Source organism: Sinocyclocheilus grahami, unplaced genomic scaffold, assembly GCF_001515645.1.
Source record: "Sinocyclocheilus grahami isolate Dianchi unplaced genomic scaffold, SAMN03320097.WGS_v1.1 scaffold31.1, whole genome shotgun sequence".
NCBI classification, from domain to species: domain Eukaryota; kingdom Metazoa; phylum Chordata; class Actinopteri; order Cypriniformes; family Cyprinidae; genus Sinocyclocheilus; species Sinocyclocheilus grahami.
This window is the reverse complement of record NW_015505210.1, coordinates 4,484,869-4,503,751: the sequence shown is the minus strand read 5'-3', so window position 1 is coordinate 4,503,751 and position 18,883 is coordinate 4,484,869. Positions and strand designations below refer to the sequence as shown.

The following is an 18,883-nucleotide window of genomic DNA, read 5'->3' as shown; positions in this document are numbered from 1 at the left end:
TTTTTTTTTTTTTTTGATTGTACAAACTTTAATATGAAGTCAGGTATTGAATATTAAGGCTTACTATATTAAATCACAATTATTTTCTGGTGTATTTATCCTGGAATATCTTCTTTTTAGCATGCAAGTCTATTTTTAGGTTAAAGGAATAATTCACCCAAATATGAAAATTTGCTAAAAATGTACTCACTCTCAGGCCATCACAGACGTACAGTATATGAGTTTGTTTCTTCATCAAAATAGATTTGGAGAAATGTAGCATTACATCACTTGTTCACCAATGGATCCTCTGCAGTGAATGGGTGCCGTCAGAATGAGAGTCCAAACAGCTGATAAAAACATCAGTATATCAATTAATCCAGTATATCAATTAAGTGAAGAGCTGTGTGTTTGTAAGAAACAAATCCATCATTAAGATGTCATTAAGGTGTTTTAACTTTAAACCATCGCGTCTAGCCAAAATTTGACTCCATTATCTATGATGGCGCTTCCTTCCACTGAAAAATGTCTTGCATCAAAATCCACCCATTTTTACTTCACAAGATGTTAATTGATGGACTGGAGTGGTGTGGATTACTTGTGGAGTATTTTGATGTTTTTATCAGCTGTTTGGACTTATTTTTAGGTTAAAGGAATAATTCACCCAAATATGAAAATTTGCTAAAAATGTACTCACTCTCAGGCCATCACAGACGTACAGTATATGAGTTTGTTTCTTCATCAAAATAGATTTGGAGAAATGTAGCATTACATCACTTGTTCACCAATGGATCCTCTGCAGTGAATGGGTGCCGTCAGAATGAGAGTCCAAACAGCTGATAAAAACATCAGTATATCAATTAATCCAGTATATCAATTAAGTGAAGAGCTGTGTGTTTGTAAGAAACAAATCCATCATTAAGATGTCATTAAGGTGTTTTAACTTTAAACCATCGCGTCTAGCCAAAATTTGACTCCATTATCTATGATGGCGCTTCCTTCCACTGAAAAATGTCTTACATCAAAATCCACCCATTTTTACTTCACAAGATGTTAATTGATGTACTGGAGTGGTGTGGATTACTTGTGGAGTATTTTGATGTTTTTATCAGCTGTTTGGACTCTCATTCTGACGGCACCCATTCACTGCAGAGCATCCATTGCTGAGACAGTGATGCAATGCTGCATTTTTCCAAATCTGTTCTGATGAAGAAACAAACTCGTCTACATTTTAGATGAACTGAGGATGAGTAAATGTCCAACAAATGTTTAACTTTGGGTGCACTTTCTTTAACAGCTGGCTGAATGTGTATATAAACTCATTTATTCAAACGTGTGGCTCTTTTCCAATAAAGGCTGTCGACATCAAACTCACCATACGCAAATTTTATTTTGAAAAGATAAATACATTCAGGTATACCGTGACAGACTGGATACAGTTGTGTGCCTTCAACGCTGATATTAAAACACATTACTATTATATTACTATGCGGAGAAAACCATAACGCCACCAGAATTCACGTTTACACGTCAACTTTTACGTGACAAAACTGTACTCGTACTTTAAATATACTCTTTTATGTTCATACTTTTACAGTAGTCTGGTGAGACTTTCAGTGCTGTGATCCCACTCATCTGCGTCTTTGCGATCATAAAACATAAAAACTGAAATTTACATTTGCCCAAAGATACAGTAGCTCACAGTCTAAACTATTTACATCTAGCCAAAATAAAATCTCTTAAATAACAGTAGTCACACAAAACTAAACATACAATTCAATTTCAGAGGTACGATAAAATGACCGAACGTGTTCGCCAATGTAAACTTAAAACAACAAAGTGTGTTTGGAATGGGATCTCACTATATTACACACTTTCAATACAAACATTTAAGTATCTTTAAATCCTTAAGCCAGAGCTCGCACGTCCGTTTTATTTTTTGATAAAAAGTCACGTTGTGCATTCGAAACAGGTTTGTTGTACAGTAAAAATCTGCAAGCTACAAAACGTCAAGGCTGATTGGTCGGTTTAAACCATGTTCCTCTAACCAGCGCTGGCTGCTGACTGGTGGATCTAACGTTGCGTGCGCGTAAAGACAGGAACATGCGTAATTTAAAGGGAAATATCCTCAAATCTATGTGAATGTGCATCCCTAGCACATATTTATGGACAAGGCATTTCTTCCTACAGTATATCCCATAATTCCTGTGATCTAGCAAAGACATATACAAGTGTGACAGAGATGCTGGAATAAAGGTTTGGGCAAGCTGTGACACTTAAGGATATAAAATGTGGATGTGCTGGTGGGTCAGAGAGGGCAAGTTCGGAACTAAGGAAGCCTCATGCTAAGGATCTTGGGATTGGGAGCCGTTACTTGTAAACCTTGCTATCCTGCGAGTTTCACAGCTGAGCTCTAGAAAACCGTGCTGATGTACAGTCATGGCGGTGGCTGTGGATGAGTCTGTGGGATCTATGAGTCTATAAACGGTTTGCTTGTGTGAGGGTGTATTAGCGGCTCAAATGGGATTGGTGTTTGGTGTTTTCACACTGGCTCCTGACTATATACGTGTGCTAGCACAGGACGGATTTGGGGCGTCTCCAGCTCCTGGTCCATAGATGGGTGGCGCTCTAGCGCTTGGTCTTCAGTATCCAGTCGAACAGGCTGGGCACAGGCCGTCCTCTGTGCTCCAGGTCCTGGTGGAGCTGACAGAACTGAGCCACAGCGCTGAACAAGTCACCAACACGCCAAGCCTTCTGACCTGCCAACTGCACCACTCTGTGGAACTGAGAAACAAACATGAGCCATGCTCATCTTTATCAACAGCCACTGCAGTTATACCACTCTTATTTTAGTATCACTGATATACTTATTATAGTTTTTATTGATATTTTGAATTAGATTTTATTTTTCACTTTGAGTTATTTTAGTTTTTATTTGTCTAAAAATATCTAGTGTAGGAAAACATGTCTATTTTTATTTCAGTTTTAAGTAATGAAAATGCTTATTCAAGGTTTTAGTGTTAGTTAACAATAATAACCTTGTTATACCAATATACCAAACACTAACATATATGCATATTTATAATATAAAACAACACTGATTATGTACAATTGCCAAAGCCATGCAGAACAAATGAAGGAAAAAAAAGGTTACACTTTATTAAGGTGTCCTTGTTACAGTGTAATTATACATTTAAGTACTGAGTAATATTAATTAACTACATGTACTTACTTTATTGTTTATGGTTAGGCTTAGGGTTACTTGCATGTAATTATGCATAATTTATTGTTATTATAATAGTAAGTACATGCAAGTTGTGTAACAAGTGTTACATTTACATTTAGTCATTTAGCAGATGCTTTTATCCAAAGCGACTTACAAATGAAGACAATAGAAGCAATCAAAACCAACAAAAGAGCAATGATATGCAAGTGTTATAACAAGTCTCAGTTAGCAGTTAGCTCAGTTAGAAAACAGATCGAATAGAGCAAGCTAGTGTTAGAGGCCTTTTTTGCTTTTGTTAATGGTATAATAAATTAAAAGAAAACAGAGAATACAAAAAGATAAGAGAAGCTAGAAAACAAGCAGTTAGTAAATGAATAGAGTGCAAGTCTAAAAGGGGCAAGTTTTTTTTTTTTTTTTAAGAATAGAATTAGAATAGAGAGTGCTAGAGTTAGAGGGTCAAATAAAGATGGAAGAGATGTGTTTTTAGCCGATTCTTGAAGATGGCTAAGGACTCAGCTGCTTGGATTGAGTTGGGCAGGTCATTCCACCAGGAGGGAACATTTAAAGTGCCCCTATTATGGATTTTTGAAAATTACCTTTCATGCAGTGTGTAACACAGCTCTAAGTGAATGAAAACTTACGCGTTGGTCTGAATGAAAATGCTAATTCATTCTTTGCCACTAGGTGCAGCTTTAAGAGTGGTAAAATAGCGGTTTCCCCGGTAATGCTGTACATAAAGCAGCACTGCGCTCACAAACGCTGCTTTATCAGACATTACAGGCTAGATGAAATGAAAATGAGACCAATCGGCCAATCACCGCAGATTAGAGTCACGTAAAGGAGGGGTTTGGAAAAATGAATCGTTGAGTGAATCGTTTGGGAGTCGTTGAGCAAGTAAGGTAAAAATAAATGCATGAAAGTGTTTTTTGACCTTGCATGCATGTCAACCTGTTATTGGGGACTCCCAAAACCAAAATATGAACCTTTCATAACCCATAATAGGGGCACTTTAATTTAAAATTCCGAGAAAGTAATTTTGTGCCTCTTTGGGATGGCACAATAAAGCAACATTCACTTGCAGAACCAAAATATTACCAAAATATATATACAATATATGGACAAAACTATTTGGACACCTTACCATTAAACCAACAGGGACTTTAAAGGGGACATTAGATGCCAAATTCACTTTTACGTGATGTTAGCATATTAATGGGTCTTTGCAGTGTGTGGACACAACCACTCAACAATGACAAAAATCCATTCACTCTTTTTTTAATCCGCAAAAAACCTAAAGAGTCTCAATTATCAAGCTGTTTTGGTGATGTCATACTGCTCAAGCCCCGCCTGCAACTGCTGACAGACTGCCCCGTATTAGCATATTCCCACCCAGTTGTACGCTCTCCACCATTTTCTCTGCACTCGATCAGCTGTAGCGACAATAATGTCTCGTAAGCAACGCAGGAGTTTTGTAGTTGGATGTAAAAGTAAAGAAGACTCTTTATTTTCTCTTGACATCAGAGCCACTGAATACACAATAAACGGAAGAAGGGGGTGGAGTGAGCAGTAGCACATTATCATTTAAAGAGACATGCACCGAAACAAGTCGCTGTGAACAGAGCCGTTTTTGACGGGGTAAAAAGGGTGGTGTTTTACAAGACCATTGAGGAATTTTAACCAAAGTATGTTGCAGACATTTCATGAAGACCCTAAAGAATCATACCAACTTGTGGAAAATGGGCATCCGATGTCCCCTTTAACAACATCGCATTCTAAATACATAGACATTTATATGGAGTTGGTCCCTCTTCACAGCTATAACAGCTTCCACTCTTCTAGGTTTCCAAAAATCACACCAAAAATGTAATCCCATTATTGTACTCGATTTCCTAGAAATCTATTAAAAACGTAAGCGCATTGGTTTATTTAATTATTGCATATACAAGCTATGAATGATAAAAACAGCATCGACTCTACTGGCTTCTACCATTTCAAAATTCATGTTTGAGGTACGAGTGTGTGTAAAAAAAGCTAAATGTGAAAGTCTCCCCAAGTTATTTTACTCAAACCTTATTTTACTCACAAATCGAAAAAACAGCTATTCTAAAAATGCATTCGAAATTCCAGAGAGAATCCATGCTGATTGTTTTTCAGTTCTATGGACCTGGTTAGTTATTCTAACAAAAGCACGACCTCCATTTGTCCTCACCTTCGCGAGATTGTGCTCCTGAGTCTTTCTGAAGTAGAGCGCTGGCACGCCGAGCTCAGACGCAGCGATCCACTGCAGCGCCGCTCTCAGTTCTCCATCCACACACTCTGAATCCATGTCAAAGTTCAGCACCAGGAGCTCCCGCTGACAGCTGCTGCCCGCTGTGGACAGTCCCGACGTGACTTCTGCGAGACAAAACCAGACCGCTCACTTTCAGACACTACTCGGAGTGTGATTTCTGTAGATCTAATATGTTGCAAGCAGAATGAAATGGAAAGGTAAGAAAAAGCATTTGCTGGTGCAGAAATGAGTAGCTCTAATAAACATGCATCTTTTAACACTCTGATGCTGTTTGGGCATTTTTAACAGAAGAATTTTGCATTTTTTAAACTTCAGTGGAATAGTATGAAATATGGTAAAGGTTTTGGCACTTGCTATGTGAACACACACAGTAGTTACAATTGTACTGTTAGCGGTCAAAAATGACAGCATTGGAAGATAATAGGAGGTGAATTTCATCTAGTGGAAATGTTTGGTACTGCACCCAAACGAAACCTTACTGAAAGATCGTTTTTGAGATATCAACCTCAAATTTGCAACACAACTTTTGTTTGATTTATAGCTTTCGTTTACCAAGTTTTAGAGTCAAACATGTTTTGGAAAATATTTATTTCATATCAATTAGGATTATTTAAAACAGTATTTTTGTGCATTTTTCATAATAATAAACTTCTAGATTTTTTTTAGCTATATTTTATTAGCTTTTATTGTTTTGTATATAAAAGGCTAATATGAATTCAGCCTTTTAGTCACATTTTAGTATCAATGAGATTAAGTTTTAAGCATTTTTTGGAGTAGCTCATGTTGTTGTGTGCTAATGATTTGCACATTTTAGAGAAAACAGAAAACTTTCTCATCTGTCATTGCTTATCTTATTGCACAAACCAATGATGAGCTGTCATCAGATGATTGATGATCTCGTGTACAACTTCTTTTTTCCTCTATATTATTTAAAAACAAAAAAACAAACAAAAAACCCCCCACTAAAATGTGTGTTTTGTGGATGTCCCAATTAGTATACAGGATTTGCACATTTCAGAAAGTTTATTTAAATGATCATGTTACATTTATGTGTTTATGAGTAAAGAAAAGTGTAACTTGCATTGTAAAATATGCACCTAATTAGTGTTACTTTAGAATCATTTACGCCCCATTCACATGGGGCGTCAGCGTTAATGCTTGATGGAGGGCGTTTCTGAAGCTTGGTGGTGACGCGGCCGTCATAGTGACAGCAGCCAGTCACATTAGTTTTCTGGTGTTGCATGAACGCGATTGGTTAGTGTCTGTGCTAGGTTATTTGCATAAGGTAATCTGATTGGCTGACGCCTGCATTGGTGCTTGAAAAGTTTTCAACATCTGCCGTGAGCAACGGACCCAACGCGACAGACCCACAATTCATTTCGCCAATGCTTGACATCACTCCATTCAAAGTAAACGAGAGGCGTTGACGCTGATGCCCCGTGTGAATTTTGAAACCAAAAGTGACAAAATATTAGTTTAATATTTCATTTTATTTCAGTTAAAGTTTATTTAATTTGAACAAAGTAAATTTTTTTAATGGTTTCATTTTAGTTTAGCACCTACTATTGTAATATTGATATCTTGATTGCAGAGCCTGAATCGAATCAAATCGTGGCATGTTTTGAAGTATCGGCAAATACAGTATCACTGGCTAACAGAACTGATGTCCGATCATATTGTGACGAAACGTCTGGTTTACACCTCTAGTACTTCCGCATTTTAAATTCACATTATTAAGTCAAAAGCCAACTTTCGTGGCGGGTCGAGAACTTTACTTTAAGGTTCACTGTTCTATATGAATGTGGATCAGTGTGAATGATAAAGAGCTCACGGGAAATAAAGAGAGAGGGGCTTAAACATTCACTCAGCCCACAGCCTATTGTTTTACAGTCATTCTAGGAAAGGTGCAGGGCTAATCTCTTCTCCCTCCCACTTTTCTCGAGTTAGAACATTTTTCTTGGTTTTTAGCTTATCTCTTCAAAAGCAATTCAAGCAGTTCTTTCTATTTCTTTGCCTCATCTCTATCCTCCTCCTCAGCGCTCCAAAAACGTAAAAATCTGTTCCAAAATTAATCTGTCCTGTTTTCTTGCTCTATCCCACATCTTCCCATTTGAACACCCTCTCCTCATCCCTCCATCCCTCTCCTAGCAGGATGATGCTTTGCCTGTCAGCTCCTGTGTCTGAACGTCTCTTTTGTTCTCCTGCATGTGAATGAGTCATTTGTGAGGTGTGAGTTTGTGTTGGCAATACAAAAGTCTCTAGCTTTCTCTCTCTCTGCTCGAGAGCATCTGTCCGTCTGCCAAACACTAGAAGCACACTGAGCGATGAGGGGTGATGAGGTGATAAGGGCAAGCAACGCTGCTCAGTAAGACAGACTGTACACTTATTCAAGAGATGAGTGCTCATGTACTGTAGATGTAACCCAGATAGAGGAGGTCAAAGATTAAAGGCCAATCACACGAACAACAGAGATAAAAATGTATCAAGGTCACGAGTAACCACAACAGGGCTGCACAGTGCCACATTTGTGCTTGCGATCTTTAAAATTATAATAAGGAAAACTATTTTAAACCATTTGTATGTGTGAGGTACTGTAAGTTTCATTTCTGGCGCTTGGAAAATCAAACAAAGAACATGAGCCTAATGCTTTGCTATTGCTCAGAGCTGCACAATTTTAGGTAGAGACCAAGAAACAGAACAGTAGAAATTGAGATGATCAATAAAAAAGTATATATTACTCCTGTAATAATTTAAATAAAAAGCACGGCAGTAGGACACATCCTACACTGTAAAAAATGGCCGTGAATTTAACGGTAAAAGACTATAAAAATGCTGTTAAATGGTTAACGGTAAATTCCCCTACTATATTAGGTGAAAAACTGTATTGGACATTACATGTAATTTTATGGTAGTATACCATTTTTGGAAGTGAAAAAGACTGTAGAATTTACAGTGAATAACCATAAATTGACAATCCCAGAATTCCCTGCGTTACATTTCAAATTTGATGTTTTTTTGTTGAAATAACTATGTTTCTTCTTAGTTTTTTCTTATCAGTTTTGTATATTAGGGTTGTGTGTTACACCTAATGTTGTTAAATGAATGTTTATTGCATTATTTCAGTTTCATGTGTGTTACCATGATGGTGTTTAGTGTTTGTGTGAATGACACTGTGCATCGTCTATATATGTTATTATTTAAAAGCTGCTTGTGATGGGCTTTGGTTCATCATGTGACTTTCTCATCACCTCCTGCATTTGGTGGTTATCAGTGTATTACAAAGCTACAAAACAGATTTCAGTACTTCAATAAGTTGGTATATTAACATTATATCAGTTAATGAAATTACAGTATTTAACTGTAAATTTAAGTTAAAACCGTAAAACCTAAAATGTTGCAATTTTTTTACCGTAAATTTTAAGTTTTTTTTACAGTGTACTATTAGGCCATTTAGATCAGAGGTTGACATAGTAGGTGGGTTTTCAGTGGTCTATTCTTAGACCATTAGAAATAAAATGTTAATAAAACATTAAAAAGTAAGATTAGTTCCCCAATAAATAATAACAAATAAAACAATTCTGACCATACTCTTTTATGCATTTTGACTTTTAAATAAAAGCCTTTTCCCCAGAAAGGTCTGTCTTTCTTCATTATCAAATGTTAAAGCATCAAGTTTTTCTTTTGGCAGAAAACTGCAGGGAGCTCTTAAAGCTTCTCTTTGTCGACAACCGCTGGCTTTATGGTTTAAGTGCTTCTCAAGTATGGAAAGATGGTTGGCGCATGTTGTGTTCCCAAATGCACGTTAAATGACCCAAACTCAAAGCTGATGTAGAGATGGGTTCATGTAGAGCAGCATTTACTGTGAACCGAGCCACTCGGAGATGCTGCAAACACCAACAGATCACGAGCTGCTCATGTGTAAAGAAACACAGTGCCACGCTTTACTCTCAAACACACAACACATATATTTATTATGCTTTTTTACAACGTTGCTTATATTTTGATTAACCTCGCAGCCTATTGCAATGTTTGCTTGTTTGTTCCCGCGGTCCAACATGTTAACTTTTGGCTCAGAAGCATCCCGCTTACTAACACTGCCCCCTCAGATTTCCGAGCCAAGTGCATTTGAATATTTACATTCAATAACTCCCAAAATCAAGTTCTAGAGACGATCCTATAATCACAAATTGCATGAAGAACAACTAAAGTTGAAAAAGTATCTCATCGAGGGCACCAACTGAGCCTAAAAAAAAATCAAAAAATCCTCATTCACAGAGAAATAACATGAAGTTCACTTTCTAGAACAACATGTAACATTTATATAAAAGATCAGACTGCCAGAAAATGAGAAACGCAAACGGCTTCAGACTGAATACATTAGCGCAGAAGTGTGAAGAGCAGAGGTAGCATGATTTCCTTTGAACTCCAAACACAGTTGTGAAGCTCCAGCGATGAATGATCTTTCATTCAAATATGTATGCGTGCATGTAGAGGGCTGGATCACTCACCGTCCGTCTGATCCTGACAGTGTGACGCCTTCCTCTCTCTGTCCTCGCTGCAAACAGAGACACTATCATTATCATGCTGTATAGAGCAATGCTGGCCGTGTTCCAGTCACCTCATGGAGCCTCTCAGGGGCCATGACTATACTGCACTCATCTAATAAGAGCTCAAAATAGTAAATGACTAAAGGCTTTTGGCGACAAAGCCCATTAGAACTGCCCATGTCTGAGACGGTTCCAAGACACAGCAAACCGCACATTTACATACTTGTAGAAGAAGCTATCGCTCTAATATGACAGAATGTGATCCAAGTTTGAAGTACAAGTACTGTGGCTGTATCCTCACGAGGGGAGCTGCTGACGCTTAACAGCTATTAGCTTCCCCGGCTCTGAGCGAGTATTTCTAAGTGTGCTGTGGTTAGTGTGTTGCTGTTGGATACCTGATTAGGTTGCTGGAGATGGAGTAGTCTAGAAAGCCCTCCAGGTCTGCCAATCCCAGACTAGAAGCGCTGCTGTTCCCATTTCTGAAACACACACACACACACACACACACATGCATGCACATAAAAAGATAAATGTGTACACAAACACTACCAGTCAAAGGTTCGGAATAATTATGACTTTTTAATTATTGAATGCTTTTTATGCTCCTAAAAGTTGCATTGATTTGATTGAATTTCATTTAAAACAATAATATTGTGAAATATTATTACAATTCAAAAGAACTGTTTTGTATTTGAATGTATTTATAAAGTAATATGATTTATTCCTGTGATGCAAAACTGAATTTCACCATCATTACTCCAGACTTCAGTGTAACACGATCCTTTAGAAATTAATCTAATATGCTTAGCATTACTACTGGTACCCAATTATTAATAATGTTTATTTGTGTCAATGTTGAAAACGTTGCTATTTAATAGTTTTGTGGAAATCATGATACATTTTTTCAGAACTCTTTGATGAGTAGAAAATTCAAAAGAACAGCATTTATTTGAAAAATATTAAATTAAAAAAAATCTTTATTGTCAATTTAATGCATCCATGCTGAATAAAAGTATTATTATTATTTTTTTTACCTCAAACTTTTGAATGGCACTGCATCTGTACTGCAACTGGTTTTAACATTGATAATAATCAAAAATGTTTCTCAAAACAGCAAATCAGCTGGTTTCTGAAGGATCATGTGACACTGAAGACTGGAGTAATGATGCTGAAAATACAGCTTTGCATCACAGGAAAAAAAATACATTTTAAAATGTTCAAATAGATATTCAATTTGTATATATTCATAATATTCAAATAGAAAACTGTTCTTTTAAATTATAATAATGTTCCACAATATTACTGTTTTTAATCAAATAAATGTAGCCTTGGCTTCAGCAACATTAAAAAGTCCTAATTGTTCCAATTTTTTTTCTCTTTCTATGCTTACTCTTGGATCTGTAAGAGTGTGAACAATGCAGAAGCTACTAATTTTCTCAGCGATGATCACTAAGCCGTGGACTGCAGCGGGGCTTGGAGTAGAGCGAGTAGGCATGAACATTGGCATGAGATTCACTAGCATGGGCATCACCGGCAACTCACTGCCAGCTGATGACTATGAACGTGAGCCACCTGTGTGCCTGTACCGGCAACAGCCGGATGAACAAGCAGAGAGTAACCTTTCCCCCTGACAGGGTGGAAAGACAATGCAGTGGGGGTTAAAGCCAGATGGAGGCGGATGGCCGGATACCCAGACTCGGGTAAGTGAGAATGGCGTTGAGTTGGTGCAGGTTAAGAAGCGTCGGTGAGCGTGGCAGGCTGGGCATGATTCAATCAGCAAGAGGGACTCGTACACCCATTACATCCTTTTCATTCTAGAGTCAACAGGATGTGACATATGGCACCTGCCTGTCAGTGTGAGGCACATCCTGTCAGGACTATAAGCACTGCTGTGGAGTCTCTGGGTGAGAGCTCTGCTCCAGACTCCAGTCGTGCTGTCAGAGCAGTTTACTCACACAGCTGTGCTGGCCTAGACTCGCAAATGGAATCTCTCTCACGTGTGTGTGTGTGTGTGTGTGTATGGAAGGAAATAATCAGAAGTGAAAACAAATGGGTCATTCCTGTTATGCAGAACATTTTCATGTCTCTATCATATACACCTTAATACACAGCACGAAATAGTAAACTCGCAATTTGAAAATCATAGTAGTTGTATCACAATAAAGTTTAAATCAGTGCCGTTTTAGCATCACTAAGATACTATAATAGTTTTATAATGATAGTTCTATATAGTTTTATTATATGCTTAAATTACAATATTTAGCTTTAGGTTTTATTACATTTTCATTTTAATTTTGATTAATGTTTTAGTAATTGTGTTGTGTTTTTGTCATTTTTACTATTTATTTATTTTGAATATCTCCACCATTTTTATTAAAATGTATTTCCTTTTAGTTCAAGTTAGAACATCAAGTTAAACTAAATGAAAATGAGAACTGCTACCTTGACAACTACCTGAAATAATAATACTTCCAGCTAAAGTTGAAATAATGGTTATAATGGTTTTAATTTGATTTAAATACAATAACCCAGATTTAAATGAATTGTTTTCTGATTTGAGTAGATGTTGCCATTTCCCCCATATACTGTAAATAACAATTTATTAAGACAAATGTCAAGTGTTTCTTCGTATTTTTAACTTCTCTGATCAAAAGGTTTTAAATAAAACATTTTCAGCCATGTTATCTGCCCAATATTGTTATTAGTTTGTTTTTTCTATGTCCTCAACTTTGCTTCCACTTTTGCAATATCCCATTAACTAAAAAAGTTCTTTATGACATTATCTTCCACAAAGTGACATTAAATTTTATGGGAAAAAACCCTTGATTATAATGTATCAGCAAAGGATTTGATGTTGGTTAATAAAACAATCCATTCTGTTAAAATTACTACATAATACAATCAGGATTTCAAAAGATGGTTAAGAAAAATTAACCCAAATGAACAAAGCTGACAGCCTCGTGTCATCGAACTCTAAATTGACTATATTTCCACCCTTCTGTTCTGTTAGATATCCCTAAATCATTTTCTTGCCATTGTGTAAATAAGTTAAAATGAATAAAGTTTTTAAGTGTCTCAGCGTAGGCAGAGCACTACTGAAAATCTGGTATAAACTATAAATTACAACACCAGCATATTCATTTTCTAAAACTTACAGAGCTAAAAAAGTGCTACATAACAGGAATGACATGAACGTCTAGTAGGCAATTTTCTTATATTTATTCTTGGTTTGTGTGTGTCTCTTTAAGCCATTATGTCTGATTCTGTATCACTGTGTTTGTGCATTTGTGTGCTAGACAGTAAATTAAGGGCAATGGCTGCAGACTTTAAAGACAACACCATCTGGCTGAGGACTAATCACACAAGCTACATCACATTAATATAAATTAAGATATGTCAAAACTACTGTTATATTAGTTATACAGTGAGGGCAAAGTAAGTGCTTTAACGCTTAACTCTAGTCGGATCTCTAATTTAATAAATTGCTAGTTTAAAGATGAGGAAAGCAGGCTCACATATGGGTGCTACACTGCGCTCTGGACGTGCCCAGCGCTGTCAAGGATTGCATCTAGCACATGTAGCTTAATGAAAAGCCAAATGGAGAAACCACACTGTCCAGCAAGGCATGATGGTCTACTGGAAGACTGACCCCTCGCTTAGCTGGATAAAGCTACTGGTGGTCTCCTCCTGGGGGTCGTCTTCAGGGGCAATCTGGGCCCAGCTGCCTGAGCCACTTTCCTCACTGCTAGCGCTGAGAGAGCGTCGCTCCACCTCCACACCTGCAGAGGGCGCTGTGGCCACTGAGGAGGCCCTGTCTTTGTCACTGCTGAGGGGGGAAAGAGGACACACGGCAAAACTGCAGTGTCACAATGAGCCAGTAAGTCTAATTTTGCTAATTTTGCCCCAAAGCATCTTTCACTGTCCAGAGCCTGGGTCAAGAAATAGAAACATCAAGGAAAAACAGGTATAATGTCAATTTATATTTCTCTATTTTTTTGTTTAGCAGTGTAGGTAAAAATGGGTGTTACAGAGGAGAACCCCTTTACAGAGATGTGCTGTTTGGGTTTATAAACACCACGTGTGACAATACATGAAGCAAAATGTTTTGTGTTATCTTCTGAAAAAGGGGACATGAATTGAGAATTCTCCATGATCTATAAGTCACTGTACTATAGAAAACACTAAGTTTCGAAACATCCTTGTTAGTCCAAAAACTTTTATTGAAAGCCAAAACAACTAATTTTGTACTTCCTTCTCAGACACATGTCAGTGCTTACTTTATCATTCGCTCTTTGGCCCACCCACTGACGTGGTAAAATCAGGGTAGAATACAATTTAAGAAAAACGCAAAGATGAAACAAAGGATGTGGGTGATTTTATGTACCTGCTTTTGGTTGCTGTCTCACTCTCTTTGCCATTTTGTGGCTGGATCTGATGGGATGCTTCTGTGTGGTGGGGCCCAACCCTCCCCCTATCATCTGAGGCCTCTTCTCTTTGATCAGGTTCAATGTGGATCAAGGGTACCTCCCTCTGTCCACGCCACGCTTGCCTCACACAGGACGAACTGTGAGAGCTACCGCAATTTTCCTGATGCTCTACACTTGGCCGGTTTCCACTATTTTCACGACGAGACTGCTTAAAGCCGTGTCTCCTTTCTCCAACTGGAACTTGTGGCTGACAAGCAGCCACAACGGCGTCCTGCTGGCCTCCAAGCAGGGACTTGCCACTCTCTACGATGTCTGCCGCTAGACGGTTAGCAAAGAGCTGTACATGTGGTTGCGAATCTGTTGAATCGAGCTCCACACTGTCCTCTGAGGGCTCCGCTATTATCTTATTCTTGCGCATTAGAGACTCGATAGAGCTAGCCCAGGTTTCGTGAATCAGCATGTCTGTGATTTGGTCCGTTTGGCCACGCTTATACAAGCATGAATCAGACTTGCAGAGTCCCGTTGACGACACAGAGTTGGTTGGATAGATGTTGAGCGAGTCCCCGTGTACATTTCGAGCAAAACCATCGAATGAATTGGCCTTGATGGGTGAGTTTACAGTTAGTCTGGAATCTGAGGATCGCCTGTCAGGAACAGAAGACTGACGGATACAAAATGGGGTTCTGGGGGATGGGGGTAATAGGCTATTACTCCACTCTTTGGTCTTGGTCAGACTGTAGTCCTTGTTCTCCTTGTCCATGTCTTTTAGCATGAAGCGATAAAACTCCTCAGTGATACTCTCAGTGCTAGACTGTTTAGAGAGACAAGATGATGTGCGCACATTGAGGTGTCCATTTTTTTTACTGGCAGCTTGCTGAACAGCTGCTGCAAGAATGCTGCTGGCATTTTTCCCAGCATAGTAGTCCAGCAGAAGGTCAAACCCTCGACCTTCTGTCTCCATCTGGTTCACCATGAACCGAGAAAACTCATCCGTAATGCTCTCACAGCTGGATTGCTTGGAGATAGAGCTACCTCTGCTTAAATTATGCCCAAGCCTGTTTCCCGGTCCCAAAGTGTTTGCTGTCCCGGAGGGATCTGCGTCCTCCTCTGGAATGCTCTCGTAGCTTGACGCTTTGCCCTTGCTGCTCCATCTCTCACACTGCAGGCGGCTGCGAGATGACTGGCCAGATTTGGAAGTGTCCACCACACTCAATTCTGGGCAGTTCATTATCCTGGCTGTGACCTCTGACGCAAAGAGTGCAAATGGATCAGAGGTGGTAGGTTCGTCTAGATTGACAGTTTCGTCCACGACACGGTTGACCAGGCGCTCCATGAGCTCAGGCTGTTCTTCGGTTTTTCGTTTGATTTCACTGAGACGCGGAGGTCTGTGTTTCCTGGTGACTGTGGTGCCATTTTGCGTCTCTTTCCGGCGGAGGGCTGCAGCTGTGCGGCAGGGCAGAAGCAGTCCCTCTGGACCTTCCGAACCACCCTTTAAGGCACAGAACCATGGCTGCTTTCCGCTGGAGTTCTCCAGGCATATCGCTGCCAGCTCTGTAGCCATGGAGACCACCGTGGTTGCCAAGTCTTCAGCGAAGCATGTGACAGGAGTTTTTAACTCACATGAATCTATTTTAAGTGCCACAAGTGCTCCTGAAGAGGACGATAAAGACTGCTGCCTGGTCTCGCTCTCTCCTCCTGCTCTCCCTCGTGGCATGTGAAGTGGTGAGCTTTCAGCTGAAGAGACCACAGAGTCTGCGTTCTTGTCACTCCTGCCCAGGTCAGACTGCTCTTTGACCATAGTGGCAGTCACTCTGTTCAGAGTAAGTCTGTAGGGTTCTTTTAGTTTTGGCTCGCTTTCTCTCTCTTCCTGTACGTGCTTTTGCTCTCTCTCTCTCTTCCCTATGAGAGCAGACAACTTCTCCACACTGCTTCGCCTCTCGCCATGATTATAAGCCTGGCTTGGCTCAATCAAATGCTGTAATTGCCTCAATGCTTCTCTGCCAGACTTGGTATCAGCCTCATACTCATACTCCCTAAAGCTGATGCTGCCTTCTTGCCTATCACATGATCCCATGTTACATTTTGAAATGTCACTGATTTTCCTTGATGCTCCACATAAGACATCAAAGAGCAAATTATTCACACAATCCAAGAGGAAACCCTCGATGTTTGGGACATCTTTGCCAGGACCCTCGAGCTCTTTTCTCTTCTCAGCCTTCTCAAGGGCATACTGAAAGATATTATCTGATATTTCCTGGGTAAAGTTATCAAGATCCTGTTGTTCCTGATAGGGCCTTCTTGGATTTGTGATGCCATCCACTATTTTGTTATGTGTGGTCTCAAGGAAGTTTGCAATGCTTGAGTAACTTTGTCTGTGGGTGAGTACAGCTGAAGCTTCCCTGAGGAGAACTTCAGCAACATTGGCTCTGAAAGCCTCGACGCTGGTGCCCTCTGCAATGCTACAGTGGAGAGGCACTGCAGTTGAAGCTTGGGCAACTGACAGAAGTCCCATAGAGGCAGAGTACATGTCTGTCGAGTCGTCATTATCCCCAGAGTCATCTGCTAGATCTACTGCGGCTACGGCTCCAACGACCTGAGACATTCCACATACTGCAGAGGAAAACGAATACTCCCCTTGTTCGGTCTCACTCTCTTCTTCTTCATCCTCACACTCATTTTCTTCTCCTGACTCCAGTGCGAGTTGTTCTGTGACCTGAGGGGTGGTAATGGTACCTATGACACTCGCAGCACATGCCAAAGCAATTTCCACTGGCTTGGCGGTGTGTCCAATTGCCGAGTTGTGCATTGTTTTGGTCCTATTTCCTCTATCATGCACTGATGTCCCATGTGACTGAGCTTCCGGCCACTCTGTTACCTCCTCACTGTTGTCAGGACTCTGGACAATCACGATTTTAGGAAGTTCAAAAGAGCAGGCTCGAGCCCTCAGTGGCTCTTCACTGGAATGGCTTATATCACTTGAGTTCTGCGAGGTGGTGGACACACTCACTGCTGCCTCCGTGACAAAAGAAGGTTCGTCCTGTGACAAATGAATAAAAGCATCCTGTAGGACTGACTCAGCCAGATTGGTAGCATAGTGACCGGCTGACTCGCTGGTGTGATGAATGACTTTTTTGGGGGTAGCAGGTGGGCCTCTTGAGGGGGCGGAATATGTTCTTGAAAGCTTTTGGGAGTTGGAAGAGGTGCAGAGGGTCTCAGAGTCCTCACTATCCTCTCTCTCTATTTCACTCCTTCTTTGAGCGTGGGCTGCTCTCAACACCTTAACCGACTCGGGCATGATAGAAATCTCAGGATCTGCAGAAAGAAAGACATGTGGCAGGGTTGGTGAGAAATGGGGTGGGGGCACAGAGAGAGCAAATAGATTAAAGCCAGGCCTCTGAAAACAGTTTCATAATCCTATATAAAAAGTCAAATTTAATGCACATGTAAATGAAGCCCCTTCACAGGCCAAGTAAGAGATCTGGAGAAGGAGATATGAGGAAGTGTGAGAATAAATAATGAAACTGAATGAAAATAATGAAAAGTGTGAGAATAAATTAGAATAAAGGACAAAACTGAAAAAGGAGGTAAAATGTGTCAAGATTTATCCTCTCCTGTCGCCTGCTATGTCCAATGGACATAGTGAGGGTCCAGTCAGAGCTATCCATAGCACACTATTGTATTTGTATCCGTTTTTCCTTTTCCATAACCAAGACCATACAAATGCAGATCTATATCTTGGCTGATACGATTATGAATATTACATTGTTTTTGAGGAGAGCATAACCTTCACACAGTGTTACTTCTAATTTCATATGAGAGATTAATTATAGATTAGCCCAGCAGAGCCCAGTGTATCTTGTCTCTTTAATATTAGACTTGGGACGAGTATCGCCACATGAAGACATTCATGGGTTTGGCTTACTGTTAGAGGCCAAAGCAGTAGCACAGAATAATGCAAGACAAACAAGCTTTCAGACATGCACAAAGAAAATGCACAAGACATTTTGGGGACAGTGCTTCTTTGTTAGGGAGTCTTCCATGGCATATTCTCAAAAACAACCTTCATAAAATGTTTTGTTATTCTTCCCGTTTGTCTCTCTTTCTCCATCACACACATACTCATTAACATAGACTGAAGTTAATTAATTGTTTCACTGCTGTATGTTCTCGTGCATCCATGCTGTTGCTTGGTTACTTTGTATCTAAATAAGTATAGCAGGTTGCAGTTCTGATTATTATTATAAGCAGTGCAACCTAGACAAAAGTGGGGATCCAAATTATTCCCAAAAGCAAAACTAAAGACTTTATTTATATGCTTTTTACGTAATGACTAGGGCTGCGTTGTGTTACTAAACTAAGAAATAGCTTTGGGGTGGAAACACTCCCAAACAGTCCTCCATATAGGGCCACTCTA

At 39.5% G+C, this 18,883-nt stretch overlaps 1 protein-coding gene across 4 annotated transcripts in view; it reads right to left on the bottom strand.

Moving 5' to 3' along the window:
- Window positions 1–1,193: 1,193 nt before the first annotated feature.
- The window catches only part of sphkap (SPHK1 interactor, AKAP domain containing), a 114,324-nt gene continuing 96,634 nt past the window's right edge, over window positions 1,194–18,883 (bottom strand). For 3 of the 4 annotated variants that reach the window (XM_016261728.1, XM_016261735.1, XM_016261739.1), the window contains 6 exons: window positions 14,427–17,781; window positions 13,692–13,868; window positions 10,438–10,521; window positions 10,004–10,050; window positions 5,415–5,599; window positions 1,194–2,763 (listed from right to left, as the gene is read on the bottom strand). In XM_016261728.1, the coding sequence (XP_016117214.1) occupies window positions 2,608–2,763; window positions 5,415–5,599; window positions 10,004–10,050; window positions 10,438–10,521; window positions 13,692–13,868; window positions 14,427–17,781 (4,004 nt within the window). In that variant the 3' untranslated portion in view covers window positions 1,194–2,607. The remainder of the gene's footprint in view (window positions 2,764–5,414; window positions 5,600–10,003; window positions 10,051–10,437; window positions 10,522–13,691; window positions 13,869–14,426; window positions 17,782–18,883) is intronic. The other variant, XM_016261745.1, reaches the window with a different exon arrangement.